The 19,198-nt window shown below is 42.0% G+C and overlaps 2 protein-coding genes across 7 annotated transcripts in view; one reads left to right on the top strand and one right to left on the bottom strand.

Moving 5' to 3' along the window:
- The window catches only part of LOC115128721 (ribosome biogenesis protein bop1), a 94,571-nt gene extending 87,357 nt beyond the window's left edge, over nt 1–7,214 (bottom strand). Inside the window, exons 1-2 of one of the 2 annotated variants that reach the window (XM_029658833.2) lie at nt 7,054–7,214; nt 6,377–6,634 (exon numbers count right to left, since the gene is read on the bottom strand). In XM_029658833.2, the coding sequence (XP_029514693.2) occupies nt 6,377–6,634; nt 7,054–7,152 (357 nt within the window). In that variant the 5' untranslated portion in view covers nt 7,153–7,214. The remainder of the gene's footprint in view (nt 1–6,376; nt 6,635–7,053) is intronic. The other variant, XM_029658832.2, reaches the window with a different exon arrangement.
- Nucleotides 7,215–7,521: 307 nt separating this feature from the next.
- The window catches only part of LOC115128717 (heat shock factor protein 1-like), a 32,742-nt gene continuing 21,065 nt past the window's right edge, over nt 7,522–19,198 (top strand). For 4 of the 5 annotated variants that reach the window (XR_003863544.2, XM_029658823.2, XM_029658822.2 and 1 more), the window contains exons 1-5: nt 7,522–7,904; nt 10,901–11,009; nt 12,204–12,340; nt 12,921–13,045; nt 17,163–17,238. Coding sequence is in view for 4 of the 5 variants with exons in the window: in XM_029658823.2 (XP_029514683.1) it covers nt 7,779–7,904; nt 10,901–11,009; nt 12,204–12,340; nt 12,921–13,045; nt 17,163–17,238 (573 nt within the window). In the remaining variant the exon portion in view is untranslated. Of the gene's footprint in view, nt 7,905–10,900; nt 11,010–12,203; nt 12,341–12,920; nt 13,046–15,317; nt 15,522–17,162; nt 17,239–19,198 lie in introns of those variants that run through there. The other variant, XM_029658824.2, reaches the window with a different exon arrangement.

Genomic DNA, 19,198 nt, shown 5'->3' with positions numbered 1-19,198 from the left:
CCCCACGGTAGAGAGATCTGTACACATACACATTACATGACCAAAAGTATGTGGACACCTGCTTGCGCAGCAACTCACTGCCTTCCTGAAGACAAACAATGTATACAAACTGCTTCAGTCTGGTTTTCGACCCCATCATAGCACTGAGACTGCACTTGTGAAGGTGGTAAATGACCTTTTACTGGCATCAGACCGAGGCTCTGCATCGGTCCTCGTGCTCCTAGACCTTAGTGCTGCTTTTGATACCATCGATCACCACATTCTTTTGGAGAGATTGGAAACACAAATTGGTCTACACGGACAAGTTCTGGCCTGGTTTAGATCTTATCTGTCGGAAAGATATCAGTTTGTCTCTGTGAATGGTTTGTCCTCTGACAAATCAACTGTAAATTTCGGTGTTCCTCAAGGTTCCGTTTTAGGACCACTATTGTTTTCACTATATATTTTAACTCTTGGGGATGTCATTCAAAAACATAATGTTAACTTTCACTGCTATGAGGATGACACACAGCTGTACATTTCAATGAAACATGGTGAAGCCCTAAAATTGCCCTCGCTAGATGCCTGTGTTTCAGACAAAAGGAAGTGGATGGCTGCAAACTTTCTACTTTTAAATTCGGACAAAACAGGGATGCTTGTTCTAGGTCCCAAGAAACAAAGAGATCTTCTGTTGAATCTGACAATTAATCTTAATGGTTGTACAGTCGTCTCAAATAAAACTGTGAAGGACCTCGGCGTTACTCTGGACCCTGATCTCTCTTTTGACGCACATATCACTGTTTCAAGGACAGCTTTTTTCCATCTACGTAACATTGCAAAAATCAGAAAAATTGTCCAAAAATGCAGAAAAATGTATCCATGCTTTTGTTACTTCTAGGTTAGACTACTGCAATGCTCTACTTTCCGGCTACCCAGATAAAGCACCAAATAAACTTCAGTTAGTGCTAAATACGGCTGCTAGAATCCTGACTAGAACCCAAAAAATGCTTGATCATATGGATTCCTGTCAAGGCAAGGGCTGATTTCAAGGTTTTACTGCTAACCTACAAAGCATTACATTACCTATCGTTCTGATTTGGTCCTGCCATACATACCTACACGTACGCTAGATGCAGGCCTCCTAATTGTCCCTAGAATTTAAGCAAACAGCTGGAGGCAGGGCTTTCTCCTATAGAGCTCCATTTTTATGGAATGGTCTGCCTACCCATGTGAGAGACGCAAACTCGGTCTCAACCTTTACTGAAGACTCATCTCTTCAGTGGGTCATATGATTGAGTGTAGTCTGGCCCAGGAGTGTGAAGGTGAATGGAAAAACTCTGGAGCAACGAACCGTCCTTGCTGTCTCTGCCTGGCCGGTTCCTCCCTTCTCCACTGGGATTCTCTGCCTCTAACCCTATTACAGGGGCTGAGTCACTGGCTTACTGGTGCTCTTCCATGCCGTCCCTAGGAGGGGTGCGTCACTTGAGTGGGTTGAGTCACTGATGTGATCTTCCTGTCTGGGTTGTGCCCCCCCTTGGGTTGTACCGTGGCGGAGATCTATGTGGGCTATACTCGGCCTTGTCTCAGGATAGTAAGTTGGTGGTTGAAGATATCCCTCTAGTGGTGTGGGGGCTGTGCTTTGGCAAAGTGGGCGGGGTTATATCCTTCCTGTTTGGCCCTGTCCGGGGGTGTCATCGGATGGGGCCACAGTGTCTCCTGACCCCTCCTGTCTCAGCCTCCAGTATTTATGCTGCAGTAGTTTATGTGTCGGGGGGGCTAGGGTCAGTTTGTTATATCTGGAGTACTTCTCCTGTCCTATCCGGTGTCCTGTGTGAATTTAAGTATGCTCTCTCTCTGAGGAGGAGGAGGACCTGAGCCCTAGGACCATGCCTCAGGACTACCTGGCAAGATGACTCCTTGCAGTCCTCAGCAGCACCTGGCCGTGCTGCTGCTCCGGTTTCAACTGTTCTGCCTGCGGCTATGGAACCCTGACCTGTTCACCGGACGTGCTACCTGTCCCAGACCTGCTGTTTTCAACTCTCAAGAGAGAGCAGGAGTGGTAGAGATACTCTTAATGATCGGCTATGAAAAGCCAACTGACATTTACTCCTGATGTGCTGACCTGTTGCATCCTCGACAACTATTGTGATTATTATTATTTGACCATGCTGGTCATTTATGAACATTTGAACATCTTGGCCATGTTCTGTTATAATCTCCACCCGGTACAGCCAGAAGAGGACTGGCCACCCCTCATAGCCTGGTTCCTCTCTAGGTTTCAGCCTTTCTAGGGAGTTTCTCCTAGCCACCGTGCTTCTACACCTGCATTGCTTGCTGTTTGGGGTTTTAGGCTGGGTTTCTGTACAGCACTTTGAGATATCAGCTGATGTACGAAGGGCTATATAAATACATTTGATTTGATTTAAAGGGATATCAACCAGATTCCTTTTCCTATGGCTTCCCCATGGTGTGAACAGTCTTTAGACATAGTTTCAGGCTTTTATTTTGAAAAATTTGCGAGAAAGATCACATCGCGTGATTGTATGGCTGGGTGCCAGCAGCGTTTTGTATGCACAACAGCTTGGATCAGCCGTTTTCTCTCTCCTATTGAAGAAGTCAAGTTCCCGGTTGATATATCATCGATTATATATTGTAAAAACAACCTGAGGATTGATTATAAAAAAAACTGTTTCTACGAACATTACGGATACTATTTGGAATTTGTCTGCGATGTCGTGACTGTGGATTTCTGAACATAACGCGCCAACCAAATGGAGGTATTTTGGATAGAAAAATAATCTTTATGGAACAACAGGAACATTTGTGTAACTGGGAGTCTCGTGAGTGCAAACAGCTGAAGATCAAAGGTAAGCGATTTCTTTTATTGCTTTTCTGACTTTCGTGACCAATCTACTTGGCTGCTAGCTGTTTGTAATATTTTGTCTACTGAGAGAGATGTTCTTACATAAACACTTGGTATGCTTTCGCCGAAAAGCTTTATTGAAATCTGACACGCCAGGTGGATTAACAACAAGCTATGCTGTGTTTTACTATACTGCACTTGTGATTTCATAAAAATAACATTTTTTGTATTTGAATTTGAATTTGGTGCTCTGCAATTCAGCGGTGGTTGACGAAAATGATCCCGCTAACGGGATGGGTGCATCAAGAAGTTAAGAAGCTTGTCAGATAATGGTACAGATGTATAGTTCTTGAGTCTGAAGTTTGAGTCTCATTTATGAACAATCCTGCTATAATCAAAAGACCAATAGGCTGTCATTGTAAATAGCAATGTTCTTAACGGACTTGCCTAGTTAAATAAAATGTAGATGTAGATTTTTTTCAGGGATGGCACTTATTCAGTTCATGTATTCTTTATTTAGCTTCTGTTTGTTTCAAGCGCAATCGTGTCAATCATCTCTAAGGTCAGAAACAAATTCTTCAACTGCTTTGTAATATCTGGTTGATTTAGACAGTCCTCTGCTGCTGCACACCTTTGTCCTCCACACTGTGTCATTTCTGTTGAGATATGGTGTTTCATCACCATGCTTCTCAGCCGCAAGCCTTTATTGCTACCATGGCCTTTGACCCAGGCCCCCCACTCTTCTCGCGCCCATTCAGAGCGAGCCTGCAAGGGTGCAACGTCAGTGTCACTATACTCAGAAGTCTCTGAAATATGATCGAAACCACTCCCTGAATTTTCCTGAGTGTTCCTGCCGACATTTTTAACTGAAAATAAAACATTGGCGTCACCCAAATTTACCTTGAAGAGTGGAACTCAAGATGAAGGTAAATGTTTTAGCTTTAAGACAGATTGCCCCCATCCACCTAGCATAATGTGTTATAAATACCACTTTAAAAAGATCTATTAACAAATATAAGGTCATTTAGATTTTTCATATCGTTATACCTGGCAAATAATAATTCTCAGGGATGTCAGTAGCTCGAGCATATGACGAGCTCTACTTCTGCAGCTGATCGTCTGTCAGCTCAAAATTAAGTGACACACGTCCCCTCCCCCGAGGGGTGGTTGACTGTGTACAGTACATTTCCTGCAATCCTACACATCTTGCTATGGGGTGGAGAGAAATCTTTGCAGTTTTCAAGCTAACTTCTGCCATGTTAATATGATATCTGAGTGAGAGTGACTAACAAAATCAAATGGGGACCCCCTGAAAGTCAGGGCCCCTGGGCATGGGCCAGGTCAGTATTAGATAGTTTAGACAACTGGCAAGTTTAGATAGCTGGCAAGCCTAACTTACCAATCTAAAATGTTTGGCTGACATGGCTAATTGAGTGACTATCAACGACTGACATAAGAAAAACTGCTGATAAAGAACCACATTACTATATTGCACCTTGTGTATTCTACTATTTTAACTCTCAACAGTGAGTTAAGACCCCGATGGATTTCCAAGAAAACAATATTACAATTTTACTCTGACATGTCCACGACCCATACTTTACGAAAAGCTGATTTATGGAAGTAGCATACTTTAGCATGTAAGAATAGTGCTTCTTCCTTACATTGGAGAAATCAAAACACTCCGAAATCCACCTTTTCGGCCAGAATGTCCATTGTGCTCTGAGCACTCGGAGAGAAAACAAATTTGCAAACCAGCAGTCTGATATTACCCAGCTTGTAATCACACAACTCACTTCACCCATCCACCAACACTGCAATTAATGAATATCCATTTACTGCTGTAATAAAGAATGTATACACTGAACAAAAATAAAAACACAACATAACAATTTCAAAGATTTTACCAGGTTAGTTCATGTAAGGAAATCAGTCTATTTAAATAAATTATTTACCCCTAATCTATGGATTTCATGACTGGGAATACAGATATGCATTGGTTGGTCAGAGATACCTTAAATAAATAAAAAAGTAGGGTCAAATATAAGAAAATCAGTCAGTATCTGGTGTGACCACCATTTGCCTCATGCAGCGCGACATCTCCTTCACAGAGTTGACCAAGCTGTTGATTGTTGTCTTTGGAATGGTGTCCCACTCCTCCTCAATGGCTGTGCGAAACTGCTGGATATTGGCAGGAACTGGAACATGCTGTCTTACACGTCGATCCAGAGCATCCCAAACATGCCTAGTCAGTATGCAGGCCATGGAAGTGGGACATTTTCAGCTTCTAGGAATTGTGTACAGATTCTTGCAACATGGGGCCATGCATTATTATGCTGAAACATGATGTGATGGTGGCGGATAAATGGCACAACAATGGGCCTCAGGATCTCATCAGGGTATTTCTGTGCATTCACATTTCCATTGATAAAAATGCAACTGTGTTTGTTGTCCGTAGTTTATGCCTGCCCATACCATAACCCCCCCCCAATGGCGCACTGTTCACAACGTCGACCTCAGCAAACCACTCGCTCACCCACCATACACACTGTCTGCCATCTGCCCGGTACAGTTGAAACCAGCCCACTTCTCCAGCGTGCCAGCGGCCATCGACGGTGAGCATTTGCCCACTGAAGTCAGTTACAACCCTGGTGAGGACGACAAGCACGCAGATGAGCTTCCCTGAGATGGTTTCTGACAGTTTGTGCAGGAACTCTTCGGTTGTACAAACCCACAGTTTGATCAGCTGTCCGGGTGGCTGGTCTCAGACAATCCCGCAGGTGAAGAAGACTGATTTGGAGGTCCTGGGCTGGCGTGATTACACACGTGATTACACATGGTCTGTGGATATACTGCCAAATTCTCTAAAACGACATTGGAGGTGGCTTATGGGAGAGAAATTAACATTACATTGACAAGCAAAAGCTCTGGTGGACATTCCTGGAGTCAGCATGGCAAATGCACGTTCCCTCAAAACTTGAGACACCTGCGGCATTGTTGTGTGACAAAACAGCACATTTTAGAGTGGCCTTTTGACCTGTGTAATGATCACACTTCTTGATATGCCACACCGGTCAGGTGGATGGATTATCTTGGCAAAGGAGAAATGCTCACTGAGATGTAGACAAATTTGAGCACAATATTTAAGAAAAGCTTTTTATGCATATGTAAAATTTCTGGGATCTTTTATTTCAGCTCATGAAACATGGGACCAACACTTGTTGCGTTTATATTTTTGTTCAGTCTAGATGTATTTTGCAAGCACACAAATATGTCACCTTGTTGAGTCCAGAGCAGCCAAGGTACAAAAAGTAAAGTCACAAAATTAAATAGATTCCTGCACACTGTTGAATGCTATCACAGTTTATTAAGTGCAAGGTCTGATAAAGTCAAGACCTTTAGGTCAAAACGTTTGCACTCAATCAAACTGCCTTTAACTAGCCTAACGTTTTTCCTGGCGAGGTCACGTGGGCAGGAAAAACTCTGGGCCCTACTGTATTGCTTCTGTAAAAGAAATAAGACTCCCATATTCACCGTAGGTGTATTCTTATCTGTTGCAGGCGGTTCAGTAGCTGTTTCAACACCACTACTCTTCATCAGAATCTCATCAAGAATTACAGCATCATCATCATCTTCTTCATCATCCCCTTCTTCAGCATCCTCTTCTTCATCGTGGCTGTCACTCCCAGAGTCTTCCAGTCCAGAGAACACACTCTCCTCGCTATCTGAGAGGTCGGCATCGTCCTCCTCCCCAGCCTTCTTCTCAGTGACATCTTTGTCAAATATGGGAAGCTGAAATATCAGAGACAGAAAAACAGACACATACAGATTTGATGGGCGAAACATGAATGAGTAAGCACTTTAACGGACACAAAATGAATATAGAATCTTCGAACGTTAGCTAGTTACCTGACCGAAGTGATACATTGGCAATAGCACAGGGATGCTTGCTAGCTGATCAAGGTGACAGACAATTAGCTAGTTACTATCTATACAAAAACATCCGTGCTTATTTTATTACCAAATACATCAGGGGGCTGTGATTAACACACAAAAGTTAGTTAGGAAAAAAACGGCAGTGTTTTAGCCTGCACATACATATTTTCCTGCATAGCCAACGTGTTAGCCTAGCTAGCTGGTTAGCTCCGAATTACATGTTTTAGCTAACGTTACCCTTTTACCGCATATACATTTCAAAAATACTTTCGTACCTGGTCATCGTCCTCTTCCACAACTCTTTTCTTCGCACTCTTTTCTTTAGCTTTACTCATGGTGCTGTTTTTCTGTGATTCAAGATTCACCGTACGCATGCTTCTTGAACGTCAACAGTCGACCATGTGGGACTCCGGTAAGAGGTCAAAGTTGAAAGTTGAACGTCTGTTTTAAAACTGCGGTTTCCTAGAACGATTATAAAAATATAGATGATATGATTTTTTTTGTACATAACAACATAATTGTATACCGAAAGTGATTCAGCCTAAATACGTTGCAAATTGTTAATTGAGGTCAAAGTAAAACATTTAAAAAATAGTTTTGGTGTATTTTATATTTTATCGTTGCATCTTGTGTTATATTATTTTATAAATACTATAAGTTAACTATATAATATTTTGGCATTTAATTCATGACATTTTAGTTGTGACTTGTGGATATATTAATATCGTGCTTCCTCTTGATGATGTCACACAATGGCGACCACCATGCGCCTGTGCAATGGCCTTTTTCTACGCACTTTTGTAGCTGTGTCTTGTTGATGGAAATTTCCGTTCATAATAGTTTCTGAATTATAAGTCATATATTCACTCGTTTCCGTCATTGCCAAACGGAATTATAGAATTGTTACAGCAAATATCGAACTGTCAAGAGCACTGGACGTCTTTCCCTTGTGCTATTTTTTGAAGTTGATCAACTTTTGAAGTTATTATTTTTCGTTGATATGGAGTTCCACGGTGGTGGGTCTGGTGGGGTCGTGGTCAGTGGCAGTAACGTACCTGCTTTTCTTACGAAACTTTGGACTCTTATTGAGGATCCGGACACCGATCCTCTGATCTGCTGGAGCCCAGTGAGTTAGCATTAGTAGCTAGCAAACTAGTTATCTAATAGCTAGCTGCTGGACATCTAAGTAAATTAACATAGATTTGGTTCGCTTTATAGACAGTTTGTCAATCAAGATGGTTTCACATTTCATATGTGATGTTAGCGGGGCATCACTTATATAGTTAACGTTAGTTATATGATAAAACCTACAGTGAACTAACGTTAACTAGATTATCTAGCGTTAGCTAACTTCCTAACCAGATTATACAAGTAACGAACTCTTGAGTCCGAAAGATGTAGCTAGGTTAGCTATCCAGCTAGCTAACTAGACAATTTAGCTAATTTGGTCAATCGTGAAGGTGATACATTTATTCACCTGCAATTAATCAGCGAAAAAAATACTAGGCCAAGGGCCGGGGAGCTTCGTAGCGGAAGGTTTTGTTAGTCCACGCGTCAGCTGTTCCTGGGTGTCAATGATCATTTTCTAGCTATGTTAGCAAGCCACTTGTCTGCAGCTAACTTCTTAATTTGGTTAACTGTGAGTGTAGACAGTATGTAGCTGTATGTGTGTCCAAAAAGCCATGAAAAAAAACCTAATTGAAACTCGCTAACGTTAGCTACAGCATTGTAATGAGAAAAGGGGGTGTGTGAAAAGGGGTGTGTGGCTGTGTAAACAATTTGACAGCCTTTTCCCTTAGCTAGCCGCAATGTTGGAATTCTCAGTAGCCAATAAATTGATGTTACTCTAAGTTGTACAGCTAACGCCGGGTCATTATGTCTAAAAACAAATCTTATAATTTATGTTCACAAATCCATTTTTTTCTTCATAAACCACAGCTGTAGACTAACAGTTAAATACTTTCCGGCTCTTCCCAACAATGAATAGAAAAAATATGGATAACACGAGGAATAAATACACAATGAGTAAAGATAACTTGGTACCAGTATCGAGTCGATGTGCAGGAGTACGAGGTAATTGAGGTAGACATGTATGTACAGTGCATTTGGAAATAATTCAGACCCCTTGACTTTTTCCACATTTGGTTGTGTTGAAGCCTTAATCTAAAACAACATAGTTGATAAATGAAAGGTTTGAAATTTGCCAGTTTAAAAAATAAATGGAAATATCAAATTTACATAAGTATTCAGACCCTTTACTCAGGACTTTGTTAAAGCACCTTTGGCAGTGATTACAGCCTTGAGTCTTGGGTATGATGCTACAAGCTTGACATGTCTATTTGGGGAGCTTGTCCCATTCTCTGTCAGGTTGGATGGGTTGCTGCACAACTATTAACAGGTCTCTCCAGAGATTTTTGATTGGGTTCGAGTCGGTGCGCTGGCTGGGAAACTCGAGGACATTCAGTCTTGTCCCGAATCCACTCCTGTGTTGTCTTGGTTGTGTGCTTAGGGTCAGTGTCCTGTTGGAAGGTGAACATTCGCCCCAGTCTGAGGTTCTGAGCACTCAGGAGCATGTTTTCATCAAGGATCTCTCTGTATTTTGCTCAGCTCCTCTTTCCCTCGATCCTGACAAGTCTCCCACTCCCTGCCGCTGAAAAACATCCCCACAGCATGATGCTGCCACCACCATGCTTCACCATAGAGATGGTGCCAGGTTTTTTCCAGATGTGACGCTTGGCATTCAGGCCAAAGAGTTCCATCTTGGTTTCATCAGACATGAGAGTCTTGTTTCTCATGGTCTGAGAGTGATCGGTGGAGTACTGCAGAGATGGTTGTCCTTCTGAAAGGTTCTCCCATCTCCATAGAGGAACTCTGGAGCTCTGTCAGAGTGACCGTTAGGTTTTTGGTCACCTCCCTGACCAAGGCACTTCTCTCCTGATTGCTCGGTTTGGCCCAGGCAGCCAGCTCTAGGAAGAGAGTCTTGGTGGTTCCAAACTTCTGCCATTTTAAGAATGATGGCGGCCACTGTGTTCTTGGGGATCTTCAATGGTGCAGACATTTTTGTTTACCCTTCCCCAGATCTGTGATTTGACAATCCTGTCAAAGGAGGGTTTGTCATACACCGGATAGGTGTTGTGAAATGTGTTGTTTTGTGGAACAAATTAGGATTAAGTGCCTTGCTCAAGGACACATTGACAAATGTTGTTTTACCTTGTTGGTTAATGGCCCAACGCTCAAACAGCTAGGCTACCTGCCAATTTATTATTCTTATTTTATTAAATGTCAAATGATGTTGCTGACTAATAAGGAATGATCTGGCCTCTACCTTTTGCACTCATTGACCCTGAGGGTGAAAGCATAGACAGTCATAATGATGTTTTCTCTTACTACTGGGTAGGAGACAATCCTGCGTGTGTTGATACCCTGTCTATCCAAGGGCATCCTGTTTATGGACTCTGGTCCAAACAGCGGACTTCTATCTGTGCATCCTTTTCCCTGAAAGTGAATAAATAGCTAAATAACTGACAAACATTCAGACAAAACACTTCTATTGCGCTTTGGCACTGGATCATTTCAGCCGTCATTGCACAGGAATTGCTTCACAATGGTGAAGTTGTAGGAGGTTTTTGTGTGTGTGTGTGTGAACTAACCCCAGAATATTGAGATTATGTACAAGCAAATATACTAATTAGGACATTTTCTTTAACTGATTTGATGAAGTTTTTAGGATGCATTGCTATTAGCGGCCAGCGTCATTGTTTTCTCTTTAACCTACATAATCAGTAAGTTCTTGCGTCATGATCCAACTTGTCCATTGCCTTAGACTTCACACCATTCTACCTTCCATAATCAGTGTAAGTAGAGCCTTTATCAGACCCAAAGTAGTGAATTAGTTTAGCTTTGTCGTAGGCCAGCCAAAGCAGCTTAACTTGATTCTTACTTTAGTCCATTTTTATTTTGCCAGGGAGTCATGTTGAGACCAATGTCTCTTTTACAAATGAGCAGTGGTTATAATTATAGGCCTAGCCAAGGTAAACGGGTTGTGCACTATTTATTTAAAGGGATACAGTAGATAAAGCTCTTTATGCCAAAATAATTTACTGTGTTTCTCTTCCTTTACAGAATGGCAACAGCTTCCATGTGTTTGATCAGGGCCAATTCTCCAAGGACGTGCTTCCCAAGTATTTCAAACACAATAACATGACCAGCTTTGTACGCCAGCTCAATATGTGTGAGTTGTCATTTATGTATTAAAACGTGCCGTCATAATCATGTGTGCTACGTTATTTATATGCAATATCGTTTAGATGAGAGGCTCCTGTATAGTTTGAATTGCTGTCCTTATTTTGTTTGTCTATATACTATGGTATTTATGGTATGACACATGACGTAGTAATTGCCACATCCCACACAAGGCTAAAGTAAGTATAGTGTAAACCCGAAAAGTAGAAAATCTTATGTTGAAGAGAGATTTTACTAATGTAAATCCACACTTATACTTTTACATTTGCCTCCAGCATCTACAGTGATTGGTTCTGGGTGTTTTGGTAGATTCTACCTAATTATTTGCTTCTATTATGATGAGCCTTTAAACCAGCGGTGTCAAACCAATGTTTCCCCAGGGGCTGCATTCGGTCTTCAACGAGGTCCGCACCAAAAATTGGTTATGTTTCTTTGCAGTCAAAGTTGGGGGGGAAAGTCCTCTATCCGTAATTGTTTTAATTTCCGATGCTCCCTAACTGTAGTGATTTAAAAACTATATGACTATAGGTCCATTATCCTTACTCCACAGTTTCCATTTGGTTTAAGTAATTTTAATGTATATTGAGTTTGTTTTTACTCAAACTTCCCATCGGCCAGATTAGACCCCTTCTTGGGCGGTATCCGGCCCGCTGGTCCCTGCTTTAATTAGACTCAACGGAGGACCTTTTTTTAATAGATGCTATTTCTCTGAAGTTGAGGTAGATGTTCAAATGTATTTCTTATACTGTGAAAGCCTTGTGCTTTTTGTTTGTGTCTTTAAGCAAGAAGGCTCGGGGGGTGTGGTATATGCAGCATTTAGCCGTGATATATTTGCCCTATACCACACCCCCTTGTGCCTTATTGCTATTATAAACTGGTTACCAACGTAATTAGAGCAATAAAAATAAATGTTTTGTCATATCAGACCGTATACCCCGGGTATATCACGGCTTTCAGCCAATCAGCATTCAAGGCTCGAACCACCTAATTTATAATTGGTTATATAATCCACTTACGTTATTTATTAAGACTGAGAAGACTTGGAAGATATAATTGCATGCAATGACCTAGAAACCAGGCACATTTTAGAAACTGTAAATACAGGCAAGGTAATTGCCACGTATCTAGAAATTGAATGGTAGTGCCATAGTCAACTGTAAGTTGTTGTTATAACTTTCTACAGACGGCTTCCGCAAAGTAGTCCACATTGAGCAGGGCGGTCTGGTGAAGCCTGAGAAGGACGACATGGAATTCCAGCATCCCTACTTCATCCGCGGACAGGAGCCTCTACTTGAAAATATAAAACGGAAAGTTACCAATGTAAGTGCAAAACGATGAGATGGCATCGTGTGACGTGTCTGGAATCGCCTATCAAACCTTTCTTCATACTGGGCTTGACATAGCCTAGACAGTATTACCAATATATAAAATGTATAGTCAGGTTCCTCAGACAAGACCGCATGTCAGACAGCATGTGCTCCAAGTTCTTGGCCTGCTCTTCTGCTCTCCTCCCAGGCCAGATTGAGCTGATCTAGGGGCCTCTGGAGCCAGACAGCTGAGGATGGGAGGATTAGAGAAGGCAGGCCAGGGAGATGGTAATCTGATGTTGCCTGACACAGCCACTTTCTACTCTGCTCAGTCTGTTTATTTACAGCCGCTTCCATCTGCACCTTGATATAGTCTGCCTCGGGCCAACTGATCAGTTCAGGCTAAAAACTGATAACCAAATCATACTCTTTTCATTGTGTTTCCATTGTCTATCCCTCAGGGTTCCAGTCGGGGCCAAGGCCTACACTGAAGGCTCGTTTTTATCTCTTTCCCTCCTCACTTTAATACTTTTCTTTTGCTTTAGCAGTTTTCTTTGCTTTAACCATTTTGTAATTTTCTCTCTCCCTTTCAGGTGTCCAATGTTAAACATGAAGACCTCAAGATGAGCTCAGACGATGTCTCGAAAATCCTGACCAACGTGCAGAACATAAAAGGCAAGCAGGAGACCATAGACTCCCAAATCATCGCCATGAAGCAGTAAGTGAAACGTTGAGAGGTATATTCTGATTCAATCTCATGCATATTAGACGGTCGACTCAGCTTAACTAATACATTGAAGGGAACCAAATCAAACAGAATGTCTAACAAACCATAGTACAAAGTACAAACCCCCAAGTCCACAACACCACATAAATGCAAGATTCAAAAAAAGTTTCAGAATTGACTGCCCCTTGAATGATGCAAAAACCGCTCTTCACCAGCTTACCCTTTAAGTTCCACACAATTAGATATTTTCCCATCCCCCCCACCCCCTTGCTGCCGTGTTGCTATATTAGCAAGTATGCATACTGTGTGTCCCTATAGTGCTGCAGTAGCCTACCATGCTGCATTAAGGCGGTGTAAGCCAGTTTATTTAAAGCTGATGATTAGGCTGCATGAGGCAGGATTCCGAAAGGCCTGTCATAGGCTGAAGTACTGTATACACACACTACGTTACAAAAAGTATGTGGACACCTGCTCGTCTAACATCTCATTACAAAATCATGGGCATTAATGTGGAGTTGCAGAACAGTTCTTGTGCTGACGTTGCTTCCAGATGCAGGTTGGAACTCGGTGGTGAGTGTTGCAACCGAGGACAGACAATTTTATGCGCTAAGCATTTCAGCACTCGGCGGTCCGGTTCTGTGAGCTTGTGTGGCCTACCGCTTCACGGCTGAGCTGTTGTTGCTCCTAAACGGTTCCACTTGACAATAACAGCACTTAGTTAACCAGGGAAGAAATTTGATGAACTGACTTGCATCTGATAATGCCACATTGAATGTCTCACGTAGAGTAGGCCAGAAGGATATACTGGAACACCTAACCTCTGTCACGTAGAGTAGGCCAGAAGGCTGTACTGGAAAACCTAACCTCTGTCACGTAGAGTAGGCCAGAAGGATATACTGGAAAACCTAACCTCTGTCAAAATAAAAAGATGGCGGCGCCCCAAATGTTCTTCTGTGCTTCAGGGTGTTTATTTACAAAGTGATTCTGGAACAAAAACAACAGTACTGCCATCAAACGTATACCTTATGGGACAGCTAAACACAATGCTGCCCCATTCACAGCTCAATCCAAAATGGCCTCTCCATGAACTGAAAGAGAGACTCCTTTTGTAGGGCTAGCCCCTCCCCTCAGAACAATTAACACCAATTAATTAAGCAATTAACTCGTCAAACCTACATTTGCCATTAACTAAACATACTAAAGTATATAAATTGCAACATGTTTATCAAAAAATATCACAACATAACAGTTATAAAATTACATTACTACTGACAGTGTCTTTCAATATGCACATTTACATTAATGAGCCATTTGGGACAGGCACTACAAAGTCAGCCCAATTCCCTTAGCTCGGGTCCTTACCCAGCATACCCTGGAAGATACAGAGATAGAGAGGAACAAACAAAGTGCTCATCCACAACATAGATAAGTATAATACATATTGCTTATATTAACTATGAACACTGACATAAGTGTGAAATGTATGTACGAAGACAGAACTTAAGTTGTGTGTCGACCCACATTGTTAACTTATCTGATAACGGAGCAGGGAGGAGGGATGAATGTGTGTGTGCGTTAAAAAACCAAATGCTGTCCGCGGCCAGTGACGGACTTCTACATCACAAAGTCATTGAGCTCTTCAGTAAGGCCATTCTACTGCCAATGTTTGTCTATAGAGATTGCATGGCTATGTCCTCGGTTTTCTGCTGTAATAGCCGAATCCACTAATGCTGGCACCTGACTATGTCCGTGTGCTGTTTAAATCTACAGAGCTATCATAAATTATAGCTTTCAAAACATTTTTCACCAGCTTTAAACAATTATTAATAGAGTATGTCTATTGATATACATTCTTATGGTGGTAGAACATAAAACCAATATTTAAAAATGCTAAATTACTTATTTAATCTACAAAACAAAAAACATTCAATTGAGAGTTGGACCTGGTCTGTTTCCATGTTGTGATCAAGTGTGTGTCCAGGTTTGGTTTGAATTAGGTTCAGGGTTTGTTTTGTGTGGTCTTTTTCTGGATGACTTGATCAGACTGAGTTCCATGTTTTGTAGCAGTAATGATGTGGATACTGACATAACTCAGCCTGGTTAGTTATTGGTTATAATGTCTTCATCAGATGTGGTTTCAAAGTGGAGAGTTCCCATTTTGTAGCAGTTATGTGGGATAACCCATTGGGTTGTGTCAGTGTGCCCCACTCTGGGACAATATAATGGTGGCTCATCTTTCAGGACACCACGTTGCCATTCTAAAAGCATGAGGTTCTTCTCATGCAGCTGGGATGATGTGGGTGTGCTGTTCACCAGCTGCCTGTAGCCCGTCCGGGTGCATGTCAGAACCCACATCATTATTACAATCCTTCCTACACGCGCACACAGGCGCGCTTGGGTTCTCCAGCTGGACCTCACCCTTGGACTCTTCATTGCCACCGAGGGCTTTCTCTCCTGTCCCAAACAGGTTAATAAACCAGACTTTTTCTGCATGGTACCATGATGCAATACGCACAGCAGATTTGATTGTGACCTCATTCATCGTGTCCATCGGCACAGCATGACAGTCTCTCACCATGTCTTAGAATAGATGGGGTTATTTACCTTGTTTTATCCAATTTGCCTATTTGATTAAGATATGTTACTCAAGAATGATGGCTGTCCATCACCCGAGGTGGGTGGCTCTCACGCTTTCTTAGGGAGAAAAAAAACCTGTATTGTTCTCTATTACCACATTCCACTCCCCTCTGACCCTTGAACAAATCTGACGCGCCAAAAAGTAATAGGTATGTTTCCAATTATCTGATCCCGTTCACATGTCAAATAATCCCTCAGTATTGGTTAGAATGGTGTTCTGGGTTGGGGCCTATGGTGAGGAATCCACACCTGACCCTATAAATCCCTGTTCGTCTGCCCCACAGGGAGGTCAGCACAGATGGTGGGCTTTTACAGGGCAGAGTGGGTTTACAAGGCAACAGAGACCGCTGATAAAGGACCTCTCTTTCCCACACTGGAAGTATGGGGGCCCTGTAGCACTCCGATGGCACCCCAGTACTCATGTCCTTCAACCCTGGTTTGGTCGCGGTTTTAATATCACATCAGTGTGCTGGAGGTTCTTAAGGTTAACTTGCGTTACTCTGTAACAATGCCAGGATGTAAGGCCTAAGCTTTGATTATCAGCAAATTTATTTTTCATTTTGTCCTCGAAGCTAGGCCTAATGTTTTTTTTTTGGGGGGGGGGGGTCTAGAATAGTTTCATTTGCAGAATCTGAGAGTAACCTTAGTAAAGACATAAGACTAAACTCTGAAATATCTCAAATGTTTATTGTGGCAGCACCATTTCACCAGGTCAAATTTTTGGTACATGTTGATGTACTTTGCAAATAAAGATTTTGATTCTTAAATATTTTATGATGAAGACTCGATCTGACATATTTCACCAAGGTATTATCTAGCCTGGTTCTAGAACTGCTTACTCTGTTTGATAACTCCAGTGGGACTGAGACCATAGGAGATTGCAGGACAGTACAAATAGATGTGGGACTGGGCTAGGTGTTGTCCAGGGCATGTAATTTAATGTGAGACATGTGTATGGATGAATCAGGCCCATGAGCACACCTACAAAGTATCTGTACCAGAGTCTGAGGAGCCAGGCTTTAAGAGCCAGGTGGAGGGGCAGGGTCTTTATAGACTGCACTAAAAAAGCTGAATAAACACATCGCGCTAAGATCTTTCAATAGCCATTAACTTAACAGTGTTCCACAGTATGGGTGGGTCTTAAAGATGAGAGCCTAAGCCCCCAATCTTGGCTACATGTACTGTGGAGATTTAGGTCTGTTAGGGATGACTTGCTGTTCTGAGATTTTTACTTTCTGATTTATTTCAAATATGCTTTGCCATGGGTTATTAGGCTATTCAACTTTGACGTAGGAAACAACATCACAATGTCAAGGACTGCTGTCATTACAGCAAGCAGGATGTCTTAGAGGATGTCATGGGATTGGGAATGGAAGGGAAATGTACTGTCCCTGTATTCCATTTAAAGTTCAATGGATTTGTTATGTGTGGTTTATTTATCTGTAAATGAGTATCCCCTTTGTCTTTCCAGTGAGAATGAAACTCTGTGGAGAGAGGTGGCCAGCCTCCGACAGAAACACGTCCAGCAACAGAAAGTCGTCAACAAGGTAAAAGATAGTTGCGTTACCTGCCTCTTCTCTGACCACCCAGAACAAGTAGGCTCTTCTATGTTTAACATAGTAGTTCATGTGATAACTCTTGGAATGACGTTCAATTTATTTATTTCTTCTCATAAAACATGGGACCAACACTATATTTTTGTTCAGTGTAAATCAACAAATATTTTCCTGTTAACTAGAGCTGGGACCATAAACTGAACATTATCAACACAGACCATACCAGCCAATTATTGAGGCCATTTTATTGATATCGGAAATCAAGATAAGTAGCCTGTACTAGAGAAATGTGATAATAACAACTGTTAAGTTCATGTTTTAAGTATCCCTATAGTTCTGTTATTATGGTGCTATCACTCTGATATTAGTACGCCTGCCCAGTAGTCTGACTAGATGGACCTGGCCTGAGTGTGATGGCAACTATGTACTAGGGTGAAGTAAACATTGTTAAACTGGAACCTAGTTGTTGTGTCATTTTGAGTTAACATTGGTAGCAGAGGATGGCTAATAACTACAATGTGCCACCTCGCTTCGATGAGAAGAGGTCGTATGAAAGTTAGAAAAATTAACTTGGAATCTGGACACAGGTCTGAATCTGGATGACCGAAAGCAAGCACTTGCAGTGGTATTATCACTTGAGGGAAGAGTGAAACACACAGCACTGGAAATATCGGTGGAGGATTTGAACAAGGATGCCGGTATGAGAACTTTGATCAAGGCACTGGATTCTGTGTTTGCAATGACAGACTACATAATTGATTTCGAATGGACTACATCATTTATTTTGTACTTGAGCAATAGGATGCGCAAGTACGACATGGTTCTCCCGGATGCCGTGTTACCTTTCAAGTTGCTATATTCTGCCTGTCTGGATGGGAGCGAGAAACAGTTGTCTTTGACTGCTTGTACTGTGCTGACTTGCGTCATTCAAGTCAGCACTAAAAACTATTTTTGGTGAGAAGATTTCTGTCACGCCATTAACTGATGGAATGCAATTGAGTGACACGGCATATTACACTGAGCAGCAGAGAAAAGGCATTAAAACGTTCACAAGACAACCAGACGAGCACGCCATTGCCCAACACAAATCCACTGGACAGGTATGGAAGGAGATCAAAATGTGGTATTTGTCAAAGCATTTACCATTGGGTTAAAGACTGTCCTTATACAAATGAACAGGTTAAACTAACAGGAAATGTGAACACAGATGGCGCAGTGGAACATTACACTGTTTTCAAATGAATCTGCTTCTGATACTGAGATCTTTATAGTTGAATCCTTCTGATCTGCTGTTATTGATACTGTATGTACACACAGTGTGTGGTGCAAAATGTCTTGATAGTTATGTCAGTGAACTAAATATGAAGTACAAAATATAATTGACACAACAGAGCTTTCATATTTGGAGATGGGGGAGTCCGTGTAAGAATAAGATTCTGACTGGGCACATGGAGATTCTGAGGGACACTGGGCACATGGAGATTCTGAGGGACACTGAGCACATGGAGATTCTGAGGGACACTGAGCACATGGAGATTCTGAGGGACACTGAGCACATGGAGATTTGAGGGACACTGAGCACATGGAGATTCTGAGGGACACTGAGCACATGGAGATTCTGAGGGACACTGAGCACATGGAGATTCTGAGGGACACTGAGCACATGGAGATTCTGAGGGACACGGAGCACATGGAGATTCTGAGGGACACGGAGCACATGGAGATTCTGAGGGACACGGAGCACATGGAGATTCTGAGGGACACGGAGCACATGGAGATTCTGAGGGACACGGAGCACATGGCCACAGAAGAAAAACAAAGTATTGTTAACTTCACAAACATTTTGGACATGCTACAGTTGACAGACTTCAGAAGTTACTCAGCAGTTTTGGGAATAATGATGATGAGAGTACTTCCATTCTATGGCAAATAGTTAACAGTTTTGAGACAT

The sequence above is a fragment of the Oncorhynchus nerka genome, linkage group LG4 (assembly GCF_034236695.1).
Source record: "Oncorhynchus nerka isolate Pitt River linkage group LG4, Oner_Uvic_2.0, whole genome shotgun sequence".
Taxonomy (NCBI): Eukaryota; Metazoa; Chordata; class Actinopteri; order Salmoniformes; family Salmonidae; genus Oncorhynchus; species Oncorhynchus nerka.
This window is presented reverse-complemented; position numbering and strand designations above follow the sequence as displayed.